The sequence below is a fragment of the Oncorhynchus tshawytscha genome, linkage group LG30 (assembly GCF_018296145.1).
Source record: "Oncorhynchus tshawytscha isolate Ot180627B linkage group LG30, Otsh_v2.0, whole genome shotgun sequence".
NCBI lineage: Eukaryota > Metazoa > Chordata > Actinopteri > Salmoniformes > Salmonidae > Oncorhynchus > Oncorhynchus tshawytscha.
The window spans coordinates 52,420,233-52,445,766 of record NC_056458.1 but is presented as its reverse complement, the minus strand read 5'-3'; the positions used below and the strand labels follow the sequence as shown (position 1 = coordinate 52,445,766).

The 25,534-nt window shown below is 43.7% G+C and overlaps 1 protein-coding gene across 1 annotated transcript in view; it reads left to right on the top strand.

The window, feature by feature from the left end:
* mia (MIA SH3 domain containing) overlaps window positions 1-24,755 on the top strand; it is a 31,658-nt gene extending 6,903 nt beyond the window's left edge. Inside the window, exons 2-4 of the mRNA XM_024393378.2 lie at window positions 21,738-21,871; window positions 24,122-24,232; window positions 24,486-24,755. Coding sequence (XP_024249146.2) covers window positions 21,738-21,871; window positions 24,122-24,232; window positions 24,486-24,509 — 269 coding nt within the window. The 3' untranslated portion in view covers window positions 24,510-24,755. The remainder of the gene's footprint in view (window positions 1-21,737; window positions 21,872-24,121; window positions 24,233-24,485) is intronic.
* The last annotated feature ends 779 nt before the right edge of the window (window positions 24,756-25,534 follow it).

Here is a 25,534-nt window from a genome sequence, read left to right as displayed (position 1 = left end):
CAGGTGAACAGAGCAGGGACCTGACACATATAGGGGAGGTAATAAACAGGTGATGAGTGAGTCCAGGTGAACAGAGCAGGGACCTGACACATATAGGGGAGGTAATAAACAGGTGATGAGTGAGTCCAGGTGATCAGAGCAGGGAACTGACACATATAGGGGAGGTAATAAACAGGTGATGAGTGAGTCCAGGTGAACAGAGCAGGGAACTGACACATATAGGGGAGGTAATAAACAGGTGATGAGTGAGTCCAGGTGAACAGAGCAGGGAACTGACACATATAGGGGAGGTAATAAACAGGTGATGAGTGAGTCCAGGTGAACAGAGCAGGGAACTGACACATATAGGGGAGGTAATAAACAGGTGATGAGTGAGTCCAGGTGAACAGAGCAGGGAACTGACACATATAGGGGAGGTAATAAACAGGTGATGAGTGAGTCCAGGTGAACAGAGCAGGGAACTGACACATATAGGGGAGGTAATAAACAGGTGATGAGTGAGTCCAGGTGAACAGAGCAGGGGGAACTGACACATAGAGGGGAGGTAATAAACAGGTGATGAGTGAGTCCAGGTGAACAGAGCAGGGAACTGACACATATAGGGGAGGTAATAAACAGGTGATGAGTGAGTCCAGGTGAACAGAGCAGGGAACTGACACATATAGGGGAGGTAATAAACAGGTGATGACTGAGTCCAGGTGAACAGAGCAGGGAACTGACACATAGAGGGGAGGTAATAAACAGGTGATGACTGAGTCCAGGTGAACAGAGCAGGGAACTGACACATATAGGGGAGGTAATAAACAGGTGATGAGTGAGTCCAGGTGAACAGAGCAGGGAACTGACACATATAGGGGGTGATGGTAATAAACAGGTGATGAGTGAGTCCAGGTGATCAGAGCAGGGAACTGACACATATAGGGGAGGTAATAAACAGGTGATGAGTGAGTCCAGGTGATCAGAGCAGGGAACTGACACATATAGGGGAGGTAATAAACAGGTGATGAGTGAGTCCAGGTGAACAGAGCAGGGAACTGACACATATAGGGGTGGTAATAAACAGATGATGAGTGAGTCCAGGTGATCAGAGCAGGGAACTGACACATATAGGGGAGGTAATAAACAGGTGATGACTGAGTCCAGGTGAACAGAGCAGGGAACTGACACATATAGGGGAGGTAATAAACAGGTGATGAGTGAGTCCAGGTGATCAGAGCAGGGAACTGACACATATAGGGGAGGTAATAAACAGGTGATGAGTGAGTCCAGGTGAACAGAGCAGGGAACTGACACATATAGGGAGGTAATAAACAGGTGATGAGTGAGTCCAGGTGAACAGAGCAGGGAACTGACACATATAGGGGAGGTAATAAACAGGTGATGAGTGAGTCCAGGTGAACAGAGCAGGGAACTGACACATATAGGGGAGGTAATAAACAGGTGATGACTGAGTCCAGGTGAGTCCAATATCGCTGATGCGCGTGACGAGGGTAGGCAGGTGTGCGTAATGGATGATAGGAGTGAGTGATGCAGGGCAGCCTGGCGTCCTCAAGTGCCAGAGGGGGGAAGAGCGGGAGCAGACGTTACACCAAGTGTAGCCGTGAGTGCAGGTATAACTGCAACTACTATACTACTACTAAAATACTACTACTAAACTACGACAACTACTACTCCTACTAATCTACTACTACTATAATAGTATGACTATTATAATATTACTACTATACTCCGACTGTAATTCCTCTACTCCTACTGTTACTACTGTTTATTTATTAATTTTATTTCACCTTTATTTAACCAGGTAGGCAAGTTGAGAACAAGTTCTCATTTACAATTGCGACCTGGCCAAGATAAAGCAAAGCAGTTCGACACATACAACAACACAGAGTTACACATGGAGTAAAACAAACATACAGTCAATAATACAGTAGAAACAAGTCTTTATACGATGTGAGCAAATGAGGTGAGAAGGGAGGTAAAGGCAAAAAAGGCCATGGTGGCAAAGTAAATACAATATAGCAAGTAAAACACTGGAATGGTAGATTTGCAGTGGAAGAATGTGCAAAGTAGAAATAAAAATAATGGGGTGCAAAGGAGCAAAATAAATAAAATAAAATAAATACAGTAGGGAAAGAGGTAGTTGTTTGGGCTAAATTATAGGTGGGCTATGTACAGGTGCAGTGATCTGTGAGCTGCTCTGACAGCTGGTGCTTAAAGCTAGTGAATGAGATAAGTGTTTCCAGTTTCAGAGATTTTTGTAGTTCGTTCCAGTCATTGGGAGCAGAGAACTGGAAGGAGAGGCGGCCAAACAAAGAATTGGTTTTGGGGGTGACCAGAGCGATATTCCTGCTGGAGCGCGTGCTACAGGTGGGTGATGCTATGGTGACCAGCGAGCTGAGATAAGGGGGGACTTTACCTAGCAGGGTCTTGTAGATGACATGGAGCCAGTGGGTTTGGCGAAGAGTATGAAGCGAGGGCCAGCCAACGAGAGCGTACAGGTCGCAATGGTGGGTAGTATATGGGGCTTTGGTGACAAAACGGATGGCACTGTGATAGACTGCATCCAATTTGTTGAGTAGGGTATTGGAGGCTATTTTGTAAATGACATCGCCGAAGTCGAGGATTGGTAGGATGGTTAGTTTTACAAGGGTATGTTTGGCAGCATGAGTGAAGGATGCTTTGTTGCGATTGTTACTACAATTCTAGATTTAACTTTGGATTGGAGATGTTTGATGTGGGTCTGGAAGGAGAGTTTACAGTCTAACCAGACACCTAGGTATTTGTAGTTGTCCATGTATTCTAAGTCAGAGCCGTCCAGAGTAGTGATGTTGGACAGGCGGGCAGGTGCAGGCCGCGATCGGTTGAAGAGCATGCATTTAGTTTTACTTGTATTTAAGAGCAATTGGAGGCCACGGGAGGAGGGTTGTATGGCATTGAAGCTTGCCTGGAGGGTTGTTAACACAGTGTCCAAAGAAGGGCCAGAAGTATGCAGAATGGTGTCGTCTGCGTAGAGTTGGATCAGAGACTCACCAGCAGCAAGAGCGACATCATTGATGTATACAGAGAAGAGAGTCGGTCCAAGAATTGAACCCTGTGGCACCCCCATAGAGACTGCCAGAGGTCCGGACAAAGGTTCGGACAAACTGTTACTACCGTTACTACTGTTACTACTACTATACTACTGTTACTACTGTTACTACTATACTACTACTGGCGGTTTTGGAGCAGTGGCTTCTTCCTTGCTGAGCAGCCTTTCAGGTTATGTCGATATAGGACTCGTTTTACTGTGGATATAGATACTTTTGTGCCTGTTTCCTCCAGCATCTTCACAAGGTCCTTTGCTGTTGTTCTGGGATTGATTTGCACTTTTAGCACCAAAGTACGTTTATCTCTAGGAGACAGAACGCTTCTCCTTCCTGAGCGTTATGACGGCTGCGTGGTCCCATGGTGTTTATACTTGCGTACTATTGTTTGTACAGATGAACGTGGTACCTTCAGGAGTTTGGAAATAGCTTAAAGGATGAACCAGACCATCAGAGACTCTGGGTTCGCGCCCAGGCTCTGTCGTAACCGGCCGCGACCGGGAGGTCCATGGGGCGACGCACAATTGGCCTAGCGTCGTCCGGGTTAGGGAGGGCTTGGCCGGTAGGGATGTCCTTGTATAATCGCGCACCAGCGACTCCTGTGGCGGACCGGGTGCAGTGCGCGCTAACCAAGGTTGCCAGTTGCACGGTGTTTCCTCCGACACATTGGTGTGGCTGGCTTCCGGGTTGGATGCGCGTTGTGTTAAGAAGCAGTGTGGCTTGGTTGGGTTGTGTATCGGAGGACGCATGACTTTCAACCTTCGTCTCTCCCGAGCCCGTACGGCATTTGTAGCGATGAGACAAGATAGTAGCTACTAAAAAAAAATGTTTAAAAAAAGGATGAACCAGACTTGTCGAGGTCTAAAACATTTTTCCTTAGGTCTTGGCTGATTTCTTTTGATTTTCTGTACTTGGTAGTATTTAATAGCTGATTCTAAGATTTGTCATTTCAAATGTGTATGTTTTTGCTGTTTGTTCGTTGTTATAGAGCCAAAAACATTGTAGAAGGGGTTTATCTATACATCTCCGTTTTGGAAAGACAGCTCTTTGTGTTTGTTTGTTTAAATGTTCTTATTTTCCCAGAAGTGGTTAGATTCTATGGATTCTCAATTCCATTGAGCTGATTTCTCTCATGCTGTTCCTTCTTTTTTTCCGTAGTGTATTTCTGTATTTTGTTTGGATAGGTTTCTCAATTTCTTTCATAGATTTTTGCATTCTTCATCAAACCATTTGTCATTGTTTTTAATTTTCTTAGGCTGTTGTCACGCCCTGACCTTAGAGAGACATTTTATTTCTCTTTTTGGTTAGGTCAGGGTTTGATGTGGGGTGGGCATTCTATGTTTTGTTTTCTATGTTTCTTTATTTCTATGTTTTGGCCGGGTATGGTTCTCAATCAGGGACAGCTGTCTATCGTTGTCTCTGATTGGGAATCATACTTAGGTGGCCCTTTTTTCCCCTCCTCCTTTCAGTGTGGGTAGTTATCTTTGTTAGTGGCACTATAGCCCTGTTAAGCTTCATGGTTGTTTCTTTGTTTCTTGTTTTGTTGGCCACATTTCTATAAATAAAAGAAAATGTACGCTCACCACGCTGCACCTTGGTCCTCTTCCTTCGCCGGCCGTGACAGTTGTCTGCCGAAAGGTCAAATATACTGTTTAGAATTTCTACAGCTAAGTTTACACCTTCACTATTACAGTGAAATGCTTTGTCCAGGAAGTTGTCTAAAAGGGATTGAAATTGTTGTTGCCTAATTGTTTTTAGTGGGTTTCTACACTACTTTCCTTCCATCAATAGCATTTCTTAATGTTATGCAGTTCCTTTGGCTTTGAGTCATGATTGAGTATTGCTCTGTTCAGGAAGACTGATTTTGCTGTGATCTGACTATGTTAAGACCCAGTGTGTGACAGAGCTACAGGAGTTGTGTCCTGTTTTTGGTTGTTTTGTCATAGTTCTGTCTTGGGAGGGAATACTGTCACCTCCAGGTAGATGTTTGTCCCCTTGTGTGCTGAGGGTGTCAGGTTCTTGTCCGGTTCTGGCATTTAGGTCGCCACAGACTAGAACATGTCCCTGGGCCTGGAGATGATTGATCTCCCCCTCCAGGATGGAGAAGCGGTCTTCATTAAAGAAATTAAAGTAAAGGGGATACTATTGAGGAGATATACATTATTTAGCACACAGGAGGACATTTTTCTCTGTTGAGATCATTTCCTTATTCATTTCTAGCCAGATGTAAAATGTTCCTGTGAAGGAGAGTGAGAGTAGGTGAGAGAGAGAAAAAAGGCGGGGGAGGAGAGGGAGGGAGTGAGTGAGAGCATACTTAAATTCCCACAGGACACCGGATAAGACAGGAGAAATACTCTGACGATACCCCTGGACAGGGCAAAAAAGCAGTAAAACCTTGAAATCAGCCCTATCCTTAACTGGAAGCCAGTTTAGAGAGGCTAGCACTGGAGTAATATGATAAACATTTTTGGTTCTAGTCAAGATTTTAGCAACCGTGTTTAGCACTAACTGAAGTTTATTTAGTGCTTTATCCGGGTAGCCGGAAAGTAGAGCATTGCAGTAGTCTAACCTGGGCAGAAGATTTCTGATTTTTGCAATTTTACGTAGATGGAAAAAAGCTGTCCTTGAAATGGTCTTGATATGTTCGTCAAAGGAGAGATCAGGGTCCAAAGTAACGCCGAGGTCCTTCACAGTTTTATTTGAGACGATTGTACAACCATCAAGATTAATTGTCAGATTCAACAGAAAATCTATTTGTTATTTGGGACTTAGGACTAACATCTCTGTTTTGTTCGAAGTTTAAAAGTAGAACATTTGCCGCCATCTACTTCCTTATGTCTGAAACACAGGCTTCCAGGGAGGGCAATTTTGGGGCTTCACCATGTTTCATTGAAATGTACAGCTGTGTGTCATCCGCATAGCAGTAAAAGTTAACATTGTTTCCTAAAACGGAGGCTTCAGGAACACCGACATTTACAGTTGAGGACAAACCATCTACAGAGACAAACTGATATCTTTCCGACAGATAAGATCTAAACCTGGCCTGAAATTGTCCGTGTAGACCAATTTGGGTTTCCAATCACTCCAAAGAATGTGGTGATCGATGGTATCAAAAGCAGCACTAAGGTTTAGGAACACGAGGACAGATGCAGAGCCTCGGTCTGACACCATTAAAAGCTCATTTACCACCTTCGCAAGTGCAGTCTCAGTGCTTTGATGGCGTCTAATTCCAGACTGAAGCGTTTCGTATACATTGTTTGTCTTCAGGAAGGCAGTGAGTTGCTGCGCAACAGCTTTTTCTAGCAGGGTCCGTAATTTGCTTTCTAATGATCATGATCTTTTCGTCAAAGAAGTCCATGAATTTATCACTGCTCAAGTGAAAGTCATCTTCTCTTGGGTAAATGCTGCTTTTTAGTTAACTTTTCGACAGTTTGAAAAATACATTTTTAGATTGTTCTTATTTTCCTCAATTAAGTTGGAAAAATAGGATGATCGCGCAGCAGTCAGGGCTCTTCGATACTGCACGGTACTGTCTTTCCAAGCTAGTCGGAAGACTTCCAGTTTGGTGTAGCGCCATTTTCGTTCCAATTTTCTGGAAGCTTGCTTCAGGGGTCGGTTATTTTCTGTATACCAGGGAGCTAGTTTCTTATGACAAATGTTTTTTGTTTTAGGGGTGTGACTGCATCTAGGGTTAAAGGTTAAATTGAGTTCCTCAGTTAGGTGGGTTAACTGGTTTTTGTACTCAGATGTCTAGGGTAGGTGGAGTCTAGAAAAGCATCTAGGAATCTTTGGGTTGTCTGAGAATTTATGGCACGGCTTTTAAAGATCCTTGGTTGGGGTCTGATCAGAATATTTGTTGTGATTGCAAACGGAATAAAATGGTGGTCCGATAGTCCAGGATTATGAGGAAAAACATTAAGATCCACAACATTTATTCCAAGGGACAAAACTAGGTCCAGAGTATGACTGTGGCAGTGAGTAGGTCCAGAGACATGTTGGACAAATCCTACTGAGTCTATGATGGCTCGAAAGCCTTTTGAAGTGGGTCTGTGGACTTTTCCATGTGAATATTAAAATCACCCAAAATAGAATATTATCTGCTATGACTACAAGGTCCGATAGGAATTCAGGGAACTCGGTGAGGAATGCTGTATATGGCCCAGGAGGCCTGTAAACAGTAGCTATAAAAAGTGATTGAATAGGCTGCATATATTTCATGACTAGAAGCTCAAAAGAAAAAAACTGAGTCATTTTTGCTGTCGTAAATGTTAGCAACACCTCCACCTTTGCGGGATGCGCGGGGGGATATGGTCACTAGTAACCAGGAGGAGAGGCCTCATTTAACACAGTAAATTCATCAGGCTTAAGCCATGTTTCAGTCAGGCCAATCACATCAAGATTATGATCAGTGATTAGTTCATTGACTATAACTGCCTTGGAAGTGAGGGATCTAACATTAAGTAGCCATTTTTTTATTTGATTTCACCTTTATTTAACCAGGTAGGCTAGTTGAGAACAAGTTCTCATTTGCAACTGCGACCTGGCCAAGATAAAGCATAGCAGTGTGAACAGACAACACAGAGTTACACATGGAGTAAACAATTAACAAGTCAATAACACAGTAGAAAAAAAAGAAGTCTATATACATTGTGTGCAAAAGGCATGAGGAGGTAGGCAAATAATTACAATTTTGCAGATTAACACTGGAGTGATAAATGATCAGATGGTCATGTACAGGTAGAGATATTGGTGTGCAAAAGAGCAGAAAAGTAAATAAATAAAAACAGTATGGGGATGAGGTAGGTAAAAATGGGTGTGCTATTTACCGATAGACTATGTACAGCTGCAGCGATCGGTTAGTTGCTCAGATAGCAGATGTTTGAAGTTGGTGAGGGAGAATAAAGTCTCCAACTTCAGCGATTTTTGCAATTCGTTCCAGTCACAGGCAGCAGAGAACTGGAACGAAAGGCGGCCAAATGAGGTGTAGGCTTTAGGGATGATCAGTGAGATACACCTGCTGGAGTGCGTGCTACGGTTGGGTGTTGCCATCGTGACCAGTGAACTGAGATAAGGCGGAGCTTACCTAGCATGGACTTGTAGATGACCTGGAGCCAGTGGGTCTGGCGACGACTATGTAGCGAGGGCCAGCCGACTAGAGCATACAAGTCGCAGTGGTGGGTGGTATAAGGTGCTTTAGTGACAAAACGGATGGCACTGTGATAAACTGCATCCAGTTTGCTGAGTAGAGTGTTGGAAGCAATTTTGTAGATGACATCGCCGAAGTCGAGGATCGGTAGGATAGTCAGTTTTACTAGGGTAAGTTTGGTGGCGTGAGTGAAGGAGGCTTTGTTGCGGAATAGAAAGCCGACTCTTGACTTGATTTTCGATTGGAGATGTTTGATATGAGTCTGGTTTGATATGAGTCTGGAAGGAGAGTTTACAGTCTAGCCAGACACCTAGGTACTTATAGATGTCCACATATTCAAGGTCGGAACCATCCAGGGTGGTGATGCTGGTCAGGCGTGCGGGTGCAGGCAGCGAACGGTTGAAAAGCATGCATTTGGTTTTACTAGCGTTTAAGAGCAGTTGGAGGCCACGGAAGGAGTGTTGTATGGCATTGAAGCTCGTTTGGAGGTTAGATAGCACAGTGTCCAAGGATGGGCCGGAAGTATATAGAATGGTGTCCTCTGCGTAGAGGTGGATCAGGGAATCGCCCGCAGCAAGAGCAACATCATTGATATATACAGAGAAAAGAGTCGGCCCGAGGATTGAACCCTGTGGCACCCCCATAGAGACTGCCAGAGGACCGGACAGCATGCCCTCCGATTTGACACACTGAACTCTGTCTGCAAAGTACTTGGTGAACCAGGCAAGGCAGTCATCCGAAAAACCGAGGCTACTGAGTCTGCCGATAAGAATATGGTGATTGACAGAGTCGAAAGCCTTGGCAAGGTCGATGAAGACGGCTGCACAGTACTGTCTTTTATCGATGGCGGTTATGATATCGTTTAGTACCTTGAGCGTGGCTGAGGTGCACCCGTGACCGGCTCGGAAACCAGATTGCACAGCGGAGAAGGTACGGTGGGATTCAAGATGTTCAGTGACCTGTTTGTTGACTTGGCTTTCGAAGACCTTAGATAGGCAGGGCAGGATGGATATAGGTCTGTAACAGTTTGGGTCCAGGGTGTCTCCCCCTTTGAAGAGGGGGATGACTGCGGCAGCTTTCCAATCCTTGGGGATCTCAGACGATATGAAAGAGAGGTTGAACAGGCTGGTAATAGGGGTTGCGACAATGGCGGCGGATAGTTTCAGAAATAGAGGGTCCAGATTGTCAAGCCCAGCTGATTTGTACGGGTCCAGGTTTTGCAACTCTTTCAGAACACCTGCTATCTGGATTTGGGTAAAGGAGAACCTGGAGAGGCTTGGGCGAGTAGCTGCAGGGGGGGCGGAGCTGTTGGCCGAGGTTGGAGTAGCCAGGCGGAAGGCATGGTCAGCCGTTGAGAAATGCTTGTTGAAGTTTTCGATAATCATGGGAATTATCGGTGGTGACCGTGTTACCTAGCCTCAATGCAGTGGGCAGCTGGGAGGAGGTGCTCTTGTTCTCCATGGACTTCACAGTCTCCCAGAACTTTTTGGAGTTGGAGCTACAGGATGCAGATTTCTGCCTGAAGAAGCTATTTTGAGATGTGAGATATCACAATCTCTTTCAATAATGTCAGGAATGGAGGAGGTCTTTATTCCAGTGAGATTGCTAAGGCGAATACTGCCATGTTTAGTTTTGCACAACTAGATAGAGGCACAGACACGGTCTCAATGGGGATAGCTGAGCTGACTACACTGACTGTGTGGGTGAGTCCCAGAAAGAGGGCCAATTATCTACAAATTCTATTTTTTGGGAGGGACAGAAAACAGTTTTCAACCAGCGATTGAGTTGTGAGACTGCTGTCGAGCTCATCACTCCCCCTAACTGGGAGGGGGCCAGAGACAATTACTTGATGCCGACACATCTTTCTAGCTGATTTACACGCTGAAGCTATGTTGTGCTTGGTGACCTCTGACTGTTTCATCCTAACATCGTTGGTGCCGACGTGGATGACAATATCTCTATACTCTCTACACTCGACGGTTTTAGCTTTAGGCAGCACCATCTTCAGATTAGCCTTAACGTCGGTAGCCCTGCCCCCTGGTAAACAGTGTATGATCGCTGGATGATTCATTTTAAGTCTAATACTACGGGTAATGGAGTTGCCAATGACTAGGGTTATCAATTTGTCAGAGCTAATGGTGGGAGGCTTCGGCGTCTCAGACACCGTAACGGGAGGAGGAGACCAGAGAAAGCTCAGCCTCTGACTCCAACCCTTTGCTTATTGGGGAAAATCAGTTGAAAGTTTCTGTCAGCTGAATGAGCGACACCGGTTGAGCATTCTGACAGCATTTCCCTCCAGAAGCCATGAGAAAGTTGTCCGGCTGCGGGGACTGTGAGAGGGGATTTATACTACTATCTGTACTTACTGGTGGCACAGATGCTGTTTCATCCTTTCCTACACTGAAATTACCCTTGCCTAACGATTGCGTCTGAAGCTGGGCTTGCAGGACGGCTATTCTCCTGTATATTATGAGTACAGAGACTGCAATTAGAAGGCATAATGTTAATGCTACTACTTAGCTTCGGTTGGTGGAGGTCCTGTAGAACCATGTCCAGATAAACCGTCCGGGGTGAAAAAGTTGAGCGAGGGGATTTTAAAAAAAATATTAAACTGTAATTAAAAAGTAGAATCTGTGAAGTTGGCTGGTAGCAAAGTAAGTTTAGCAACAAACCGCACAGCAGCATGTAAACAAGTCTACAAGTTGTGACCGGAAATGACGCATCAGCCTCACAACTGTCAGAATGTTGAGGCTCTCGTTTGCAGGAGTGGGGAGCATGGGGTGGGCAGGAGGGGCATTGGTCTGATCATCTGAGGGTGTGGACATGGTTGGTTTGGGGAGGTATTGATTGGTGGGGGGTGTCACGGTGCTGACTTTTGCCCAATGCCTGCAGCAAAAGCCTCTACCCCGTCCTCTGGCTGGGCAGAGTACTTTGGGACTTTAGTTACTTCGGTGTAACAAGGGCCTAGCCGTGCGGCTCTACCAACCCTTCTATTTATTTGTAAGGGCCCTTCGCGTGAGTTGGGTTTGTTCCTTCGTTCACGTTGTCACTCCCTTATTTTCCGGTCTAGTATGAGGTCTTGGATAGATATACTCCTATTTAAATATTCTTAAGCGTTATGGATTCCTCCTATATTTCCTTACTTTCAAGTTATCTTTACCTATGTATATATCAATACCTAATAACAACTCCTAGTAGTTATTATGCTTGTCAGCTGGTAGTCACTCGGAAACTAGTATTGGTATATGTTTTGACTCTCTTAAAAATATATTATTGTCCACACAATGAAATATTCTTTAGTGCAATCACTTTAACCTATAACCAGGGTCACTTTCTGTTCAGTGAGAGTGTCAAAGGCGTTTGCTCTCCAGATCGTTAATCTGGCCTAGTTGTCAAAGTTTCAAGCTTTTATTAAGTCACTCTGTTTTTTGTCTTATACACATCATTACAATTCAATGGTTATACAGTGTCTCAATACAACAATAATGCTCAATCAATCCTTAATGCTTTAAGCTATGCCAGATAATATTGCAAAACTTTAAATGCGTTAACACTTCTAACAATATTGACTAAATAGCAAAAATAGTTCAATTACCTTAAATGCTCAGCCCCTTGGTCACTTTCCCGTAATCGGTATTCTCGCAGCTATGACGCTAGATTCCGAATTCCAATATCTCTATACACTTCCAACTCTGTGTATGGACTCAATATATTGTAACTGGTACTTGGCTGTTTTTCCTTGAATTGCTAGTCACCTCTGGTTTCTGGTGTCAAAAATGCGAACGCCCGCTTTGTCTATGTGATCAAGAGGTGGTTAGACCTCTGTTTTTCGGAGACTCAGTCGGGTTCACAAGATTCAACCAGCTTCTTCAGAGTATGACCCAATAAGTACTTAAGCACAATTATCCGGTTCTCAAAATATTGTTTTACTCTATCAAAAAGCGTATAGTGCAATAGGAAATTTACCTATGATGATTCTCCATATGAAGTCTGTTTCATATGTTAGTGAGGATCATACTGCCTTATGATCTCTGTTCTCTTTATATACCTTTTTTACAGGGGAAGTTCCCACTGGGGCTGTAGACCTACGTAACCTTAGGCCTGTGTGTTAAACGGAAGCTTCCTATTATTAACCTTTAAGGTCATGCACTACTGACTCCCACATTGCTGCTTCCGTGTTACTGTTGGCTGATTCCACTCAATCATACCAGCTGGTTGTTTCTACCACTGGAGGTGGCGTAGGTGGTATGTCAAGTGTCAGCTGATAGAAGTCTATGATAGGTATCTCCTCTGCTTCTCCCTGTTGTCCAGTTTCTGCAGGTGCGGTCCATGGTTCCATGAGGTCCCGTGGATGCCCTGTGTTGTTGCCCCCATTGCTTGATGGAGTGGGCAGATTCTTTTCATCTCTTGTCACAGGGGTGTGGATGTGGCTGGTGATGCTGTGGTCGGAATGTAGGTCCTCTCGGCGTGGGTCCTCTAGGTCCCGCAGGTCTGCGAGAGTGTCTCATAGGTCGATTGAGATTGTATGGCTTTTTGCTCGATTTTATACACCTGTTTAGGGCGGCAGGTAGCCTAGTGGTTAGAGCTTTGGGCCAGTAACTGAAAGGTTGCTCCATCGAATCCCCAAGCTGACAAGGTAAAAATCTGTCGTTCTGTCCCTGAATAAGGCAGTTAACCCACTGTTCCTAGGCCGTCATTGTAAATAAGAATTTGTTCTTAACTGACTTGCCTGGTTAAATAAAGGTTATATAAAAAATACAAAAAGAAAAAGGTCCGGGCAGGGTGTCTATTGATCTGTTGCTCCTGTGTTGAGGGCGATTCGGTTCTGAGCACTGCTGCCTTTTATAGGTGGACCTGGTCGTAAAGGCTGTTTAAGTCCTTGGTGGAGTGGTGGACCTGGTAAACATTTGGTTTTGAGGATCAGTCACCCGCTGTATGGTAGCAGGGTAGAAGTATTTTCATGGTAGGCTTTCCACTAGATGTTGGAACATTGCTGCAGGGACTTGCTTCTGTTCAGCCACGAGCATTATTGAGGTATTAGTGAGGTTGGGCAATTAGGCATGGCTCGCAGTCGGCGTTCCAATTCATCCCGAAGGTGTTCGATGGGATTGAGGTCAGGACTTTTGACAGGTTTGACAGCAATGTTACATGTTGGAAAGGTGGCATCCTATGACGGTGTTGAAAGTCACTGAGCTCTTCAGTAAGGCCATTCTACTGCCAATGTTTGTCGTTGGCGATTGTATGACTTTTTGCTTGATTTTATTCACCTGTCAGCATCGGGTGTGGCTGAAATAGCCCAATCCACTCATTTGAAGGGGTGTCCACATGGCTTTGTATATACAGTGTATTTGCCATTTAAGTCCATAAGGAGTACAATCAGTGGCTTGTGTGTGTCCTCAGTGGGAGGAGGGCTATCAGGGGGGCTTACGGGGGTGCTAGGAGGAGGTCCCCTGGGCTTGGGGTTCTTCATTTATCTGTTCTGTGATGTCGAGGCCATGTTAAGGGTCTGGGGTAGACTGTTCTACTGTGGTGTAGATGGCAAGGGGCTGAAGCTCTTTGGCCAGAACTCAAATTGATAGGGGGCTGGCCCATGTGGGGAAAATGCCACCGCACAGTTTCCAGAAAATATACTGGTCAAGTTACCAGGTTGTTAGCTAGCTAGCCATTCAGGTAACATGACTGAACATAGTGTAGTCCCGCGAGTTGGTTAAGAATGCAAAATGCAGTCCCGGCGATCCGCTATAGGAATAAAATAACATTGCGGAGGTAATATCTGTTTTTTCTGTAGTAATGCTGCAGCCATGATGCTAAGAAGTATGTGCTTGTTTCCTTCTCTGGGGATTCGGAACATTTGTGACACCTTGATTCGGTCTTATGTAGCAAAATTTGAAAATGGGGATTCCATCCAGCAACCTTTCGGTTACTGGCCCAAAACTCTAACCACTAGGCTACCTGCCTCCACGATGGATGATGGGAAAGTAATTCTGCTTTGAAAGTTGATAAACTTGTAACCTCACATTTGAGGTTCAAAATGAATATTTTGGTACCTACTGAAGAGCTCTTCATTGTCTACACACATGCAGCATTGTTCACACGCTCTTAAGCTTTAGCCATCTCTTGAAGGTTTGATCTGAGCGTTCGTCCTAACAGTCAAGCACCCAAGCTAACGGTGGCTAGCTTCCTAGTTATTCCCAGACACAAATTACAGAACAGCTCATGGACCATTTTACTCACCCTAGCAGAGCTGGTTAGGCTGTTATGTTATCCAGAGCGTTGGTGACTTCAACTGTGCTGCTGGCAACAATTTTCGCTTTTTTGCCAACGTTTACTGACACGGCAATAGTCAACGTGTGTTGAGCGTTCGTAAATCAGTTATTCTGCATAGAGGTCCGATTAAGTTTTCATAACAATCGGAAATCTGTATTTTTGGGCGCCGATATGCCGATTTTATTTGTTTATTTTATTTTTTTTTTTTTTTGTATACCTTTATTTAACTAGGCAAGTCAGTTATGGCTGCAATCCCCCTATCGGGATAAGTGTCATAAACAACCGCTGAATAGCATAGCATTACATACAATAAATAACACTATAAATATTTATATTCATGAAATCACAAGTGCAATATAGGAAAACACAGCTTAGCCTTTTGTTAATCCACCTGTCGTGTCAGATTTTGAAATTATGATTTACAGCGAAAGCAATCCAAGAGTTTGTGTAAATTTATCGATCACACTAGTACACTTAGCATCAGTACACTTAGCATCAGGTAGCTCGGTCACAAATCAGAAAAGCAATCAAATTGATCATTTACCTTTGATTATCTTCGGATGTTTTCACTCACGAGACTCCCAGTTACACAACAAATGTTATGTTTATTCCATAAAGCTGATATTTATATCCAAACGCGACAAACAAACGGAGGCATTTATGGTCAGAAATCCACAGGAAAGAGCGACAACGCAGATGAAAATTCCAAATAGTTTCCATTATGTCCACAGAAACATGTCAAAGTTTTTGATAATCAATCCTCAGGTTGTTTTCAAAATATATAATCAATAATATATCAACCGCAAATGTCTTTCACAGTAGGAGAGGGGAAAACAATGGCTGTCCAAATTCTGTTGCACAAGCAAAACTCATGTGACCACTTGAGGCGATGTTATCATTCTGGCTCATTTTTCAAAATAAAAGCCTGAAACTGTCTGAACACTGTTGACACCTTGAGGAAGCGATAGTAAAAGGAATCTGGTTAATATCCCTTTAAACCCAGCAAAGGGAGGCTATGGAACATGGAGTTTTCAAAATAGAAGCCACTTCCTGTTTTGATTTTCCTCAGGGTTTCGCCTGCAATATCAGTTCTGTTATACTCACAGACAATATTTTGACAGTTTTGGTGGGTTAACTGCCTCGTTCAGGGGCAGAATGACAGATTTTCACCTTGTCAGCTCGGGGGATCCAATCTTGCAACCTTACAGTTAACTAGTCCAACGCAATAATGACCTGCCTCTCTCTCGTTGCACTCCACAAGGAGACTGCCTGTTACGCAAATGCAGTAAGCCATGGTAAGTTGCTAGCTAGCATTAAACTTATCTTAAACTTATCTTATAAAAACAATCAATCATAATCACTAGTTAACTACACATGGTTGATGATATTACTAGATATTATCTAGCGTGTCCTGCGTTGCATATAATCTGACTAAGCATACAAGCATACAAGTATCTGACTGAGCGGTGGTAGGCAGAAGCAGGCGCATAAACATTCATTCAAACAGCACTTTTGTGCAATTTGCCAGCAGCTCTTCATTGTGCGTCAAGCATTGCGCTGTTTATGACTTCAAGCCTATCAACTCACGAGATGAGGCTGGTGTAACCGATGTGAAATGGCTAGCTAGTTAGCGCGCGCTAACTAGAGGGACGGAAGCAAAACTGTTTCACTGGCAATACTAAAATGCCTATTAAGAACATCCAATAATCAAAGGTTAATGAAATACAAATGGTATAGAGGGAAATAGTCCTATAATAACTACAACCTAAAACTTCATACCTGGGAATATTGAAGACTCGTGTTAAAAGGAACCACCAGCTTTCATATGTTCTCATGTTCTGAGCAAGGAACTTAAACGTTAGCTTTCTTACATAGCACATATTGCACTTTTACTTTCTTCTCCAACACTTTGTTTTTGCATTATTTAAACAAAATTGAAAATGTTTCATTATTTACTTGAGGCTAAATTGATTTTAATTTATGTATTATATTAAGTTAAAATAAATGTTCATTCAGTATTGTTGTAATTGTATTACAACAACAGCAACAAAATCGGCCGATTAATCGGTAGCGGCTTTTTTGGTCCTCCAATAATCGGTATCGGCGTTGAAAAATCATCATTGGTTGACCTCTAATTCTGCACTCAGACGAGAGTGCTCTGAAATTGGAGTAGATAGACGTTGCTGGGAAGTTTGCTCTGGCTATCAGCAGTTGTCGCAGTGACATTCTATTGAAATGGTTACTTGCAGAGTGGAGTCTTTTATTAAGACGTGAACCATAACCCATAATTAAACAATGAACCATAATCCCAACTCATGATGTTACTACCCTGCATGAATCTGCAGGTAGCTAACCAACCAGGTTTAATGTTAGCTAGCTAATATTAGGCTATGACTAGCCAAGCAAATGGCTCTGAGATACGAATAATACACGTAACGTTAGCTGGAGTGCCAGCCAGTTAATGTTAGCTAGCTAGTTAACAGTACACATTAACTTGAAATGAAAATGACTTTCTTTCAAAATTAGAAATGTGTAATATCTGAAAATGTAGCAAGCTAGACTATCTTACCTGTACACATCATGGATGGACGCCTCTCCCTGTCACGGATGCCATGGTTGCCCTTAGTTTGAAGATGTAATCGGGATTTCTCCATCCCCTTAGCTTTCATACTCTAATTCCACTGATTTCAAAACTCTGTCCTCCAGAAAGTGGAGAGCAACACTTATGCAGTTCTATTACGTGATACTTAAAAATAAAATAAAAAGCCGCATTACACAGGACCAGGTCAAATAGACAGAAGCGTGGCAGACCAATTCCGAACTCATCTCTCGGCATGTCCAGCCCACTCATTATCTCAGCCAATTTATTTATTTGAATTGTATTTAACCTTTATTTATTTAACTAGGCATGTCAATTAAGAACAAATTCTTACTTGCAATGATGGCCTACCAAAAGGCAAAAGGCCTCTTGCGGGGACAGGGGCTGGGATTAAACATAAAAATAAATAGCAAATATATAAATATAGGACAAAACACACATCACGACAAGAGATAACACTACATAAAGAGAGACCTAAGACAACAACATAGAAGGCAGCAACACATGACAACAAGGCATGGTAGCAACACAACATGAAGCGGCACAGCATGGTAGCAGCACAAAACATGGTACAAAACATTATTGGGCACAGACAACAGCACAAAGCGCAAGAAGGAAGAGACAACAGTACATCACACAAAGCATCCTCAACTGTCAGTAATACGGAAGCCAAACCGGCTGTGCGCATGTGCCATCGTACATACATTTATTTTGTCCCCTACACCAAACGCGATCACGACACGCGGGTTAAAATATCAAAACAAACTCGGAACCAATTACATTAATTTGGGGACAGGTCAAAAAGCATTAAACATTTATGGCAATTTAACTAGTAAACTTGCACTTTAGTTTTTGTTCTGGGATATTAACATTAGGTTGTTATTTTACCTGAAATGCACAAGGTCCTCTACTACGACAATTAATCCACACATAAAACGGTCAACCGAATTGTTTCTTGTCATCTCTCCTCCTTCCAGGCTTTTTCATCTTTGAACTTATATGGTGATTGGCATCTAAACATTCATAGTATTACCACGACGACCGGCAGTTCGTCATTCAATCACCCATGTGGGTATAACCAATGAGGAGATCGCACTTGGGAACCTGCTTCTATAAACCAATGAGGAAATGGGAGAGGCAGGACTTGCAGCGCAATCTGCGTCAGTAATAGGAAGGACTTCTATTTTAGCCCTTGGCAACACAGACGCTCGTTGACACGTTGAAGCACACGCGACGCAAGCGGTGTGGTCAGCCTGTAAGAGTGTCCATGATTGAGTCTTTGAATGAAGAGATAGTAGTAGTGATGCTGGCGGTAGTAGTAGTGATGATGGTAGTAGTAGTAATAGTGATGATGGTAGTAGTGATGATGGTGGTAGTAGGAGTAGTGATGATGGTAGTAGTAGTAGTAATAGTAGTGATGCTGGTGGTAGTAGTATTGATGATGGTAGTAGTAGTAGTGATGATGGTAGTAGTAGTAGTGATGATGGTAGTAGTAGTGATGATGGTAATAGTAGTAGTGATGCTGGTGGTAGTAGTAGTAGTAGTGATGCTGGTGGTAGTAGTAGTGATGATGGTAGTAGTAGTAGTAGTAGTGATGCTGGTGGTAGTAGTAGTAGTAGTGATGCTGGTGGTAGTAGTGGTAGTAGCCAGAAGAGGACTGGCCACCCCACATAGCCTGGTTCCTCTCTAGGTTTATAATCTCCACCCGGCACAGCCAGAAGAGGACTGGCCACCCCACATAGCCTGGTTCCTCTCTAGGTTTATAATCTTCCACCCCACATAGCCTGGTTCCTCTCTAGGTTTCTTCCTAGGTTTTGGCCTTTCTAGGGAGTTTTTCCTAGCCACCGTGCTTCTACACCTGCATTTCTTGCCGTTTGGGGTTTTAGGCTGGGTTTCTGTACAGCACTTTGAGATATCAGCTGATGTATGAAGGGCTATATAAATAAATTTGATTTTGAATTTGATTTATTATTAAGGGACATTTACGTTTTCATTTTCCAGAAAACACATTTAGATTTTTTTTAAAGTACTTTCAAATGGTTCTCCTGTGAAGTCGTGACACCTAGTTTCCTGAAAAGAGTCCCCCCAAAAATATGAGGGCACTGGTGCTCACAAATTAAAATGCCAGGTCTCACAGCAAAATATTTAAGCATATGTTCACACTGTATATCCCTGACTGGCTAGACAATATATCCTTTACTACAGCTAATAATACTAATATTATAATAATAATATTATAATCATAAGTAATAATGTATTAATAATATTATATTACTAATATCTAAATCCACGTGAAATTACAACCTTAGCTAGATGAGTTATGAAATGAGACAATGAAAATAGTTTGCTAACTAACTAGCTTTCTGTCTTTAATTGCTTGAAAGTTGTCACATTCAAAAAGCTCAGCGGCTTGATAACTTACTTGACCGTGCAGTCCGTTCCGACTATAAACCCCATGTTTAGGTTATTCAAACCTGATCTGTCTTTGACGACAACTTGTTAGATCAGGTCTTTGAATGAACAATGGTGAAGTCGTTTTCTCATCAATATTTTGGATTAGTGCTGATGAATGGTGGCACTGCTTCTGCCTTGTCTCATCTAGCTAGATGGTAGCCTGTACATGACATGGTAACACTGCTTCTGCCTTGTTTTAAGCTAGCTCGGTGGTTGCCCATACATCACATTATGAAAGTTCCACTTTTTATTTTAGCTAGCTAAAGTACCTCAAATAAATTACAGAGATGCAAATCATTTGTCTAGTATTACTTAGCAGCCAATGTCATGCCTTTTTACACGAGACACCTGCATGCATGCACTTGTTGTAGCCAGTTGAAATTGACATTTCACCAACTTTTTAATTAAATGTTTAATTTCATCTTTATTTAACCAGGTAGGCTAGTTGAGAACAAGTTCTCATTTACAACTATGACCTGGCCAAGAAAAGGCAAAGCAGTTCGACACATACAACAACACAGAGTTACACATGAAATAAACAAACATACAGTCAATAATACAGTAGAAAAAGTCTATATACAGTGAGTGCAAATGAGGTAAGATAAGGGAGGTAAGGCAATAAATAGGCAAGTAGAGATGTGTAAGTAGAGATACTGGGGTGCAAAGGATCAAGATAAATAAATAAATACAGTACGGGGATGAGGTAGTTGGATGGGCTATTTACAGATGGACTATGTACAGGTGATCTGCAGTGATCTGTGAGCTGCTCTGAAAGCTGGTGCTTAAAGCTAGTGAGGGAGGTAAGAGTCTCCAGCTTCAGTGATTTTTGCAGTTCGTTCCAGTCATTGGCAGCAGAGAACTGGAAGGAAAGGTGGCCAAAGTAGTAATTGGCTTTGGGGGTGGCCAGTGAGATATACCTGCTGGAGTGCGTGCTACGGGTGGGTGCTGCTATGGTGACCAGTGAGTTGAGATAAGGTGGGGCTTGACCTAGCAAAGACTTGTCGATGACCTGGAGCCAGTGGGTTTGGCGACGAGTATGAAGCGAGGGCCAGCCAACGAGAGCATACAGGTCGCAGTGGTGGGTGGTATATGGTGCTTTGTTGACAAAACGGATGGCACTGTGATAGACTGCATCCAATGTGCTGAGTAGAGTGTTGGAGGCTATTTTGTAAATTACATCGCCCAAGTCGAGGATCGGTAGGATAGTCAGTTTTACGAGGGTATGTTTGGCAGCATGAGTGAAGGATGCTTTGTTGCGAAATAGGAAGCCAATTCTATATTTAATTTTGGATTTGAGATGCTTAATGTGAGTCTGGAAGGAGAGTTTAGTCTAGCCAGACACCTAGGTATTTGTAGTTGTCCACATATTCTAAGTCAGAACCATCCAAAGTAGTGATGCTGGATGTGCGGGCAGGTGCGGGCAGCGATCGGTTGAAGAGCATGCATTTAGTTTTCCTTGTATTTAAGAGCAGTTGGAGGCCACGGAAGGAAAGTTGTATGGCATTGAAGCTCGTAAGGAGTTTAGTTAACACAGTGTCCAAAGAAGGGCCAGAAGTATACAGAATGGTATTGTCTGCGTAGTGGTGGATCAGAGAATCACGACGGAGGAAGTCTGTTATAGCCTCCTCGTGCGGTTACATCGAATTGACCAGTCGTGATGGATTAGTAGTTCCGTGTTGCAAAGGGGTCCTGCCCAATTGGCAAAATAGGTATATTGGCCCAAGAAATTGGCCGATGGACCTATTCAGCCAACAGTCCGATATGCTCTAGACAGCTAGCAGATGGGCATTCAGGGGACACCGCAACATAGGATCTTGGCTTGGTATCTTGAAATAAGTGGTAAAAGTGATTTATTTGTTAAATATTCGACTTCATGGCTCACACAACAGAAGTCAGGGATCAACTTGATTATAGATAGAATACATGATTACATAAAAATATTATATTTTAAACCATTTAAAGCAGTACTAAAATCTATGCATTTCAATGAGAGATTCCCTTTTCTGTACCCTTTGTGTGCGGGACCGAAGCTGTTGCCAGGGATGCAAGGCCTGAGCATGTTGGAAAGTTAAAACCTGTGTTCCTCCATACTGTTACTATAGTAAGTTAATATAATACTACCATAACTGTGCTTCTTCAACAACTACAATCATATACTGATTGTACTACCTGTGTGTGTGTGTGTTAGACCCCATCCTGATAGCGCGTGCCTTAGAGGACTACTACCCTGGAGACTGCCGCTTCATCTCTCTGCGTCAGGGTCAGGTGGTCTATGTCTACGCCTTGCTGAAGGACCGAGGAAACATGTTCTGGGCTGGCAGCGTAAGGATCTGTGTGTGTGTGTGTGTGTGTGTGTGGGGGGGGGAGCGAGCATGTGTGTGGTGTGCAAGTGTTGGTGCTTCTTACCCATCCCGGATCCGGGAGAATTGTCATCAACTGACACTAAGTAGCATAACGCAACGGACAAAACATCTTACTAGAAAATATTCATATTCATGAAATCACAAGTGACATATATTCAAACACAGCTTAGCCTTTTGTTAATCACCCTGTCATCTCAGATTTTGAAAACATGCTTTACAGCCAAAGCAAGACAAGCATGTAAGTTTATCGATAGCCTAGCATAGCATTATGCCTAGCTAGCAGCAGGCAATCTGGTCACGAAAATCAGAAAAGCAATCAAATTAAATTGTTTACCCTTTGATGAGCTTCGGATGTTTTCATTTCACTCACGAGACTCCCAGTTAGATAGCAAATGTTCCTTTTTTCCAGAAAAAAATATTTTTGTAGGCGAAATAGCTCCGTTAGTTCTTCACAAATTAGCTCCATAAAATCGACAGAAACATGTCAAACGTTGTTTATAATCAATCCTCAAGGTGTTTTTCAAATATCTATTCTATAATACACTGCTCAAAAAAATAAAGGGAACACTAAAATAACACATCCTAGATCTGAATGAATGACATATTCTTATTAAATACTTTTTCCTTTACATAGTTGAATGTGCTGACAACAAAATCACACAAAAATGATCAATGGAAATCAAATGTATCAACCCATGGAGGTCTGGATTTGGAGTCACACTCAAAATTAAAGTGGAAAACCACACTACAGGCTGATCCAACTTTGATGTAATGTCCTTAAAACAAGTCAAAATGAGGCTCAGTAGTGTGTGTGGCCTCCACATGCCTGTATGACCTCACTACAACGCCTGGGCATGCTCCTGATGAGGTGGCGGATGGTCTCCTGAGGGATCTCCTCCCAGACCTGGACAAAAGCATCCGCCAACTCCTGGACAATCTGTGGTGCAACGTGGCATTGGTGGATGGAGTGAGACATGATGTCCCAGATGTGCTCAATTGGATTCAGGTCTGGGGACCGGGCGGGCCAGTCCATAGCATCAATGCCTTCCTCTTGCAGGAACTGCTGACACCCTCCAGCCACATGAGGTCTAGCATTGTCTTGCATTAGGAGGAACCCAGGGCCAACCGCACCAGCATATGGTCTCACAAGGGGTCTGAGGATCTCATCTCAGTACCTAATGGCAGTCAGGCTACCTCTGGTGAGCACATGGAGGCCCCCCAAAGAAATGCCACCCCACACCATGACTGACCCACCGCCAAACCGGTCATGCTGGAGGATGTTGCAGGCAGCAGAACATTCTCCACGGCGTCTCCAGACTCTGTCACATCTGTCACGTGCTCAGTGTGAACGTGCTTTCATCTGTGAAGAGCACAGGGCGCCAGTGGCGAATTTGCCAATCTTGGTGTTCTCTGGCAAATGCCAAACGTCCTGCACGGTGTTGGGCTGTAAGCACAACCCCCACCTGTGGACGTCGGGCCCTCATACCACCCTCATGGAGTCTGTTTCTCACCGTTTGAGCAGACACATGCACATTTGTGGCCTGCTGGAGGTCATTTTGCAGGGCTCTGGCAGTGCTCCTCCTGCTCCTCCTTGCACAAAGGCGGAGGTAGCGGTCCTGCTGCTGGGTTGTTGCCCTCCTACGGCCTCCTACACGTCTCCTGATGTACTGACCTGTCTCCTGGTAGCGCCTCCATGCTCTGGACACTACACTGACCGACACAGCAAACCTTCTTGCCACAGCTCGCATTGATGTGCCATCCTGGATGAGCTGCACTACCTGAGCCACTTGTGTGGGTTGTAGACTCCGTCTCATGCTACCACTAGAGTGAAAGCACCGCCAGCATTCAAAAGTGACCAAAACATCAGCCAGGAAGCATAGGAACTGAGAAGTGGTCTGTGGTCACCACCTGCAGAACGACTCCCTTATTGGGGGATGTCTTGCTAATTGCCTATAATTTCCACCTGTTGTCTATTCCATTTGCACAACAGCATGTGAAATTTATTGTCAATCAGTGTTGCTTCCTAAGTGGACAGTTTGATTTCACAGAAGTGTGATGGACTTGGAGTTACATTTTGTTGTTTAAGTGTTCCCTTTATTTTTTTGAGCAGTGTAGTAGTATTTATATATAGTAGTATTTATACATAGTAATATTTATTTGGTTTGTATGGTCTTCTATCTGTGTGTGCGTGCACGTGTGTGTTTACCAGGTCCAGGGGTCGTACTACGGGGAACAGGAGGCAAGACTGGGACATTTTCCCAGCAGCGTCGTCGAGGAGACACACGCTCTCATGCCAGCTACCAACGAGGTCATGACTGATGTAGGTGGACACACGAACACTCACACAAACAAACACACACACACACAAATGAATAATTTTTCCGCAAAATCAATTGATATAGAATATTAGGCATCTCTCCTCCCGCTCTTCTCCCCTCTTCTCCTCTCTTCCTCTTCTCCTCTCTTCCTCTTCTCCTCTCCTCCGCTCCTCCTCTTCTCCTCCTCTCTTCTTCTCTCCTCCTCCTCTTCACTCCTCTCCTCCTCTTCTCTCCCTTTCTTTTCCTCTTATCCAGAATTGGGACTTTTACTGTAACTGAAGACCTAAGTGTCCTGATTCTTTGTCTCCCGGCTGGCGCACTGCAACATGAGGACAGGCCTGACATCATCAAACCAGTATCTCTATTATCTACAAGCTATGATGAAAACACGTTATAGTTTAATAATTTTTCTTTATTACAACCATGCATATACAGTATATTCTTTAGAATAAACCTTCCTCTCAGCTGTTTAATGTTATCTCTGTGGCTTTAATCTGAAAGAATAAAGATACTATGCTGCTCTGATCACTGCTGTCTCTTCTGGTGTCTGGCCTTCATTATCACTGCTGTCTCCTCTGGTGTCTGGCCTTCATTATCACTGCTGTCTCCTCTGGTGTCTGGCCTTCATTATCACTGCTGTCTCTTCTGGTGTCTGGCCTTCATTATCACTGCTGTCTCCTCTGGTGTCTGGCCTTCATTATCACTGCTGTCTCCTTGTCTGGCCTTCAGTCTCTGGCCTTCATTATCACTGCTGTCTCTTCTGGCTGGCCTTCATTATCACTGCTGTCTCCTCTGGTGTCTGGCCTTCATTATCACTGCTGTCTCCTCTGGTGTCTGGCCTTCATTATCACTGCTGTCTCTTCTGGTGTCTGGCCTTCATTATCACTGCTGTCTCTTCTGGCCTTCAGTCTGGTTCTTCATTATCACTGCTGTCTCTTCTGGTGTCTGGCCTTCAGTCTGGTTCTTCATTATCACTGCTGTCTCTTCTGGTGTCTGGTCTTCATTATCACTGCTGTCTCCTCTGGTGTCTGGCCTTCATTATCACTGCTGTCTCCTCTGGTGTCTGGCCTTCATTATCACTGCTGTCTCTTCTGGTGTCTGGCCTTCATTATCACTGCTGTCTCTTCTGGAGTCTGGTTCTTCATTATCACTGCTGTCTCTTCTGGAGTCTGGTTCTTCATTATCACTGCTGTCTCTTCTGGTGTCTGGTTCTTCATTATCACTGCTGTCTCTTCTGGTGTCTGATCTTCATTATCACTGCTGTCTCTTCTGCTGTCTAGCCTTCATTATTACTGCTGCAGCCG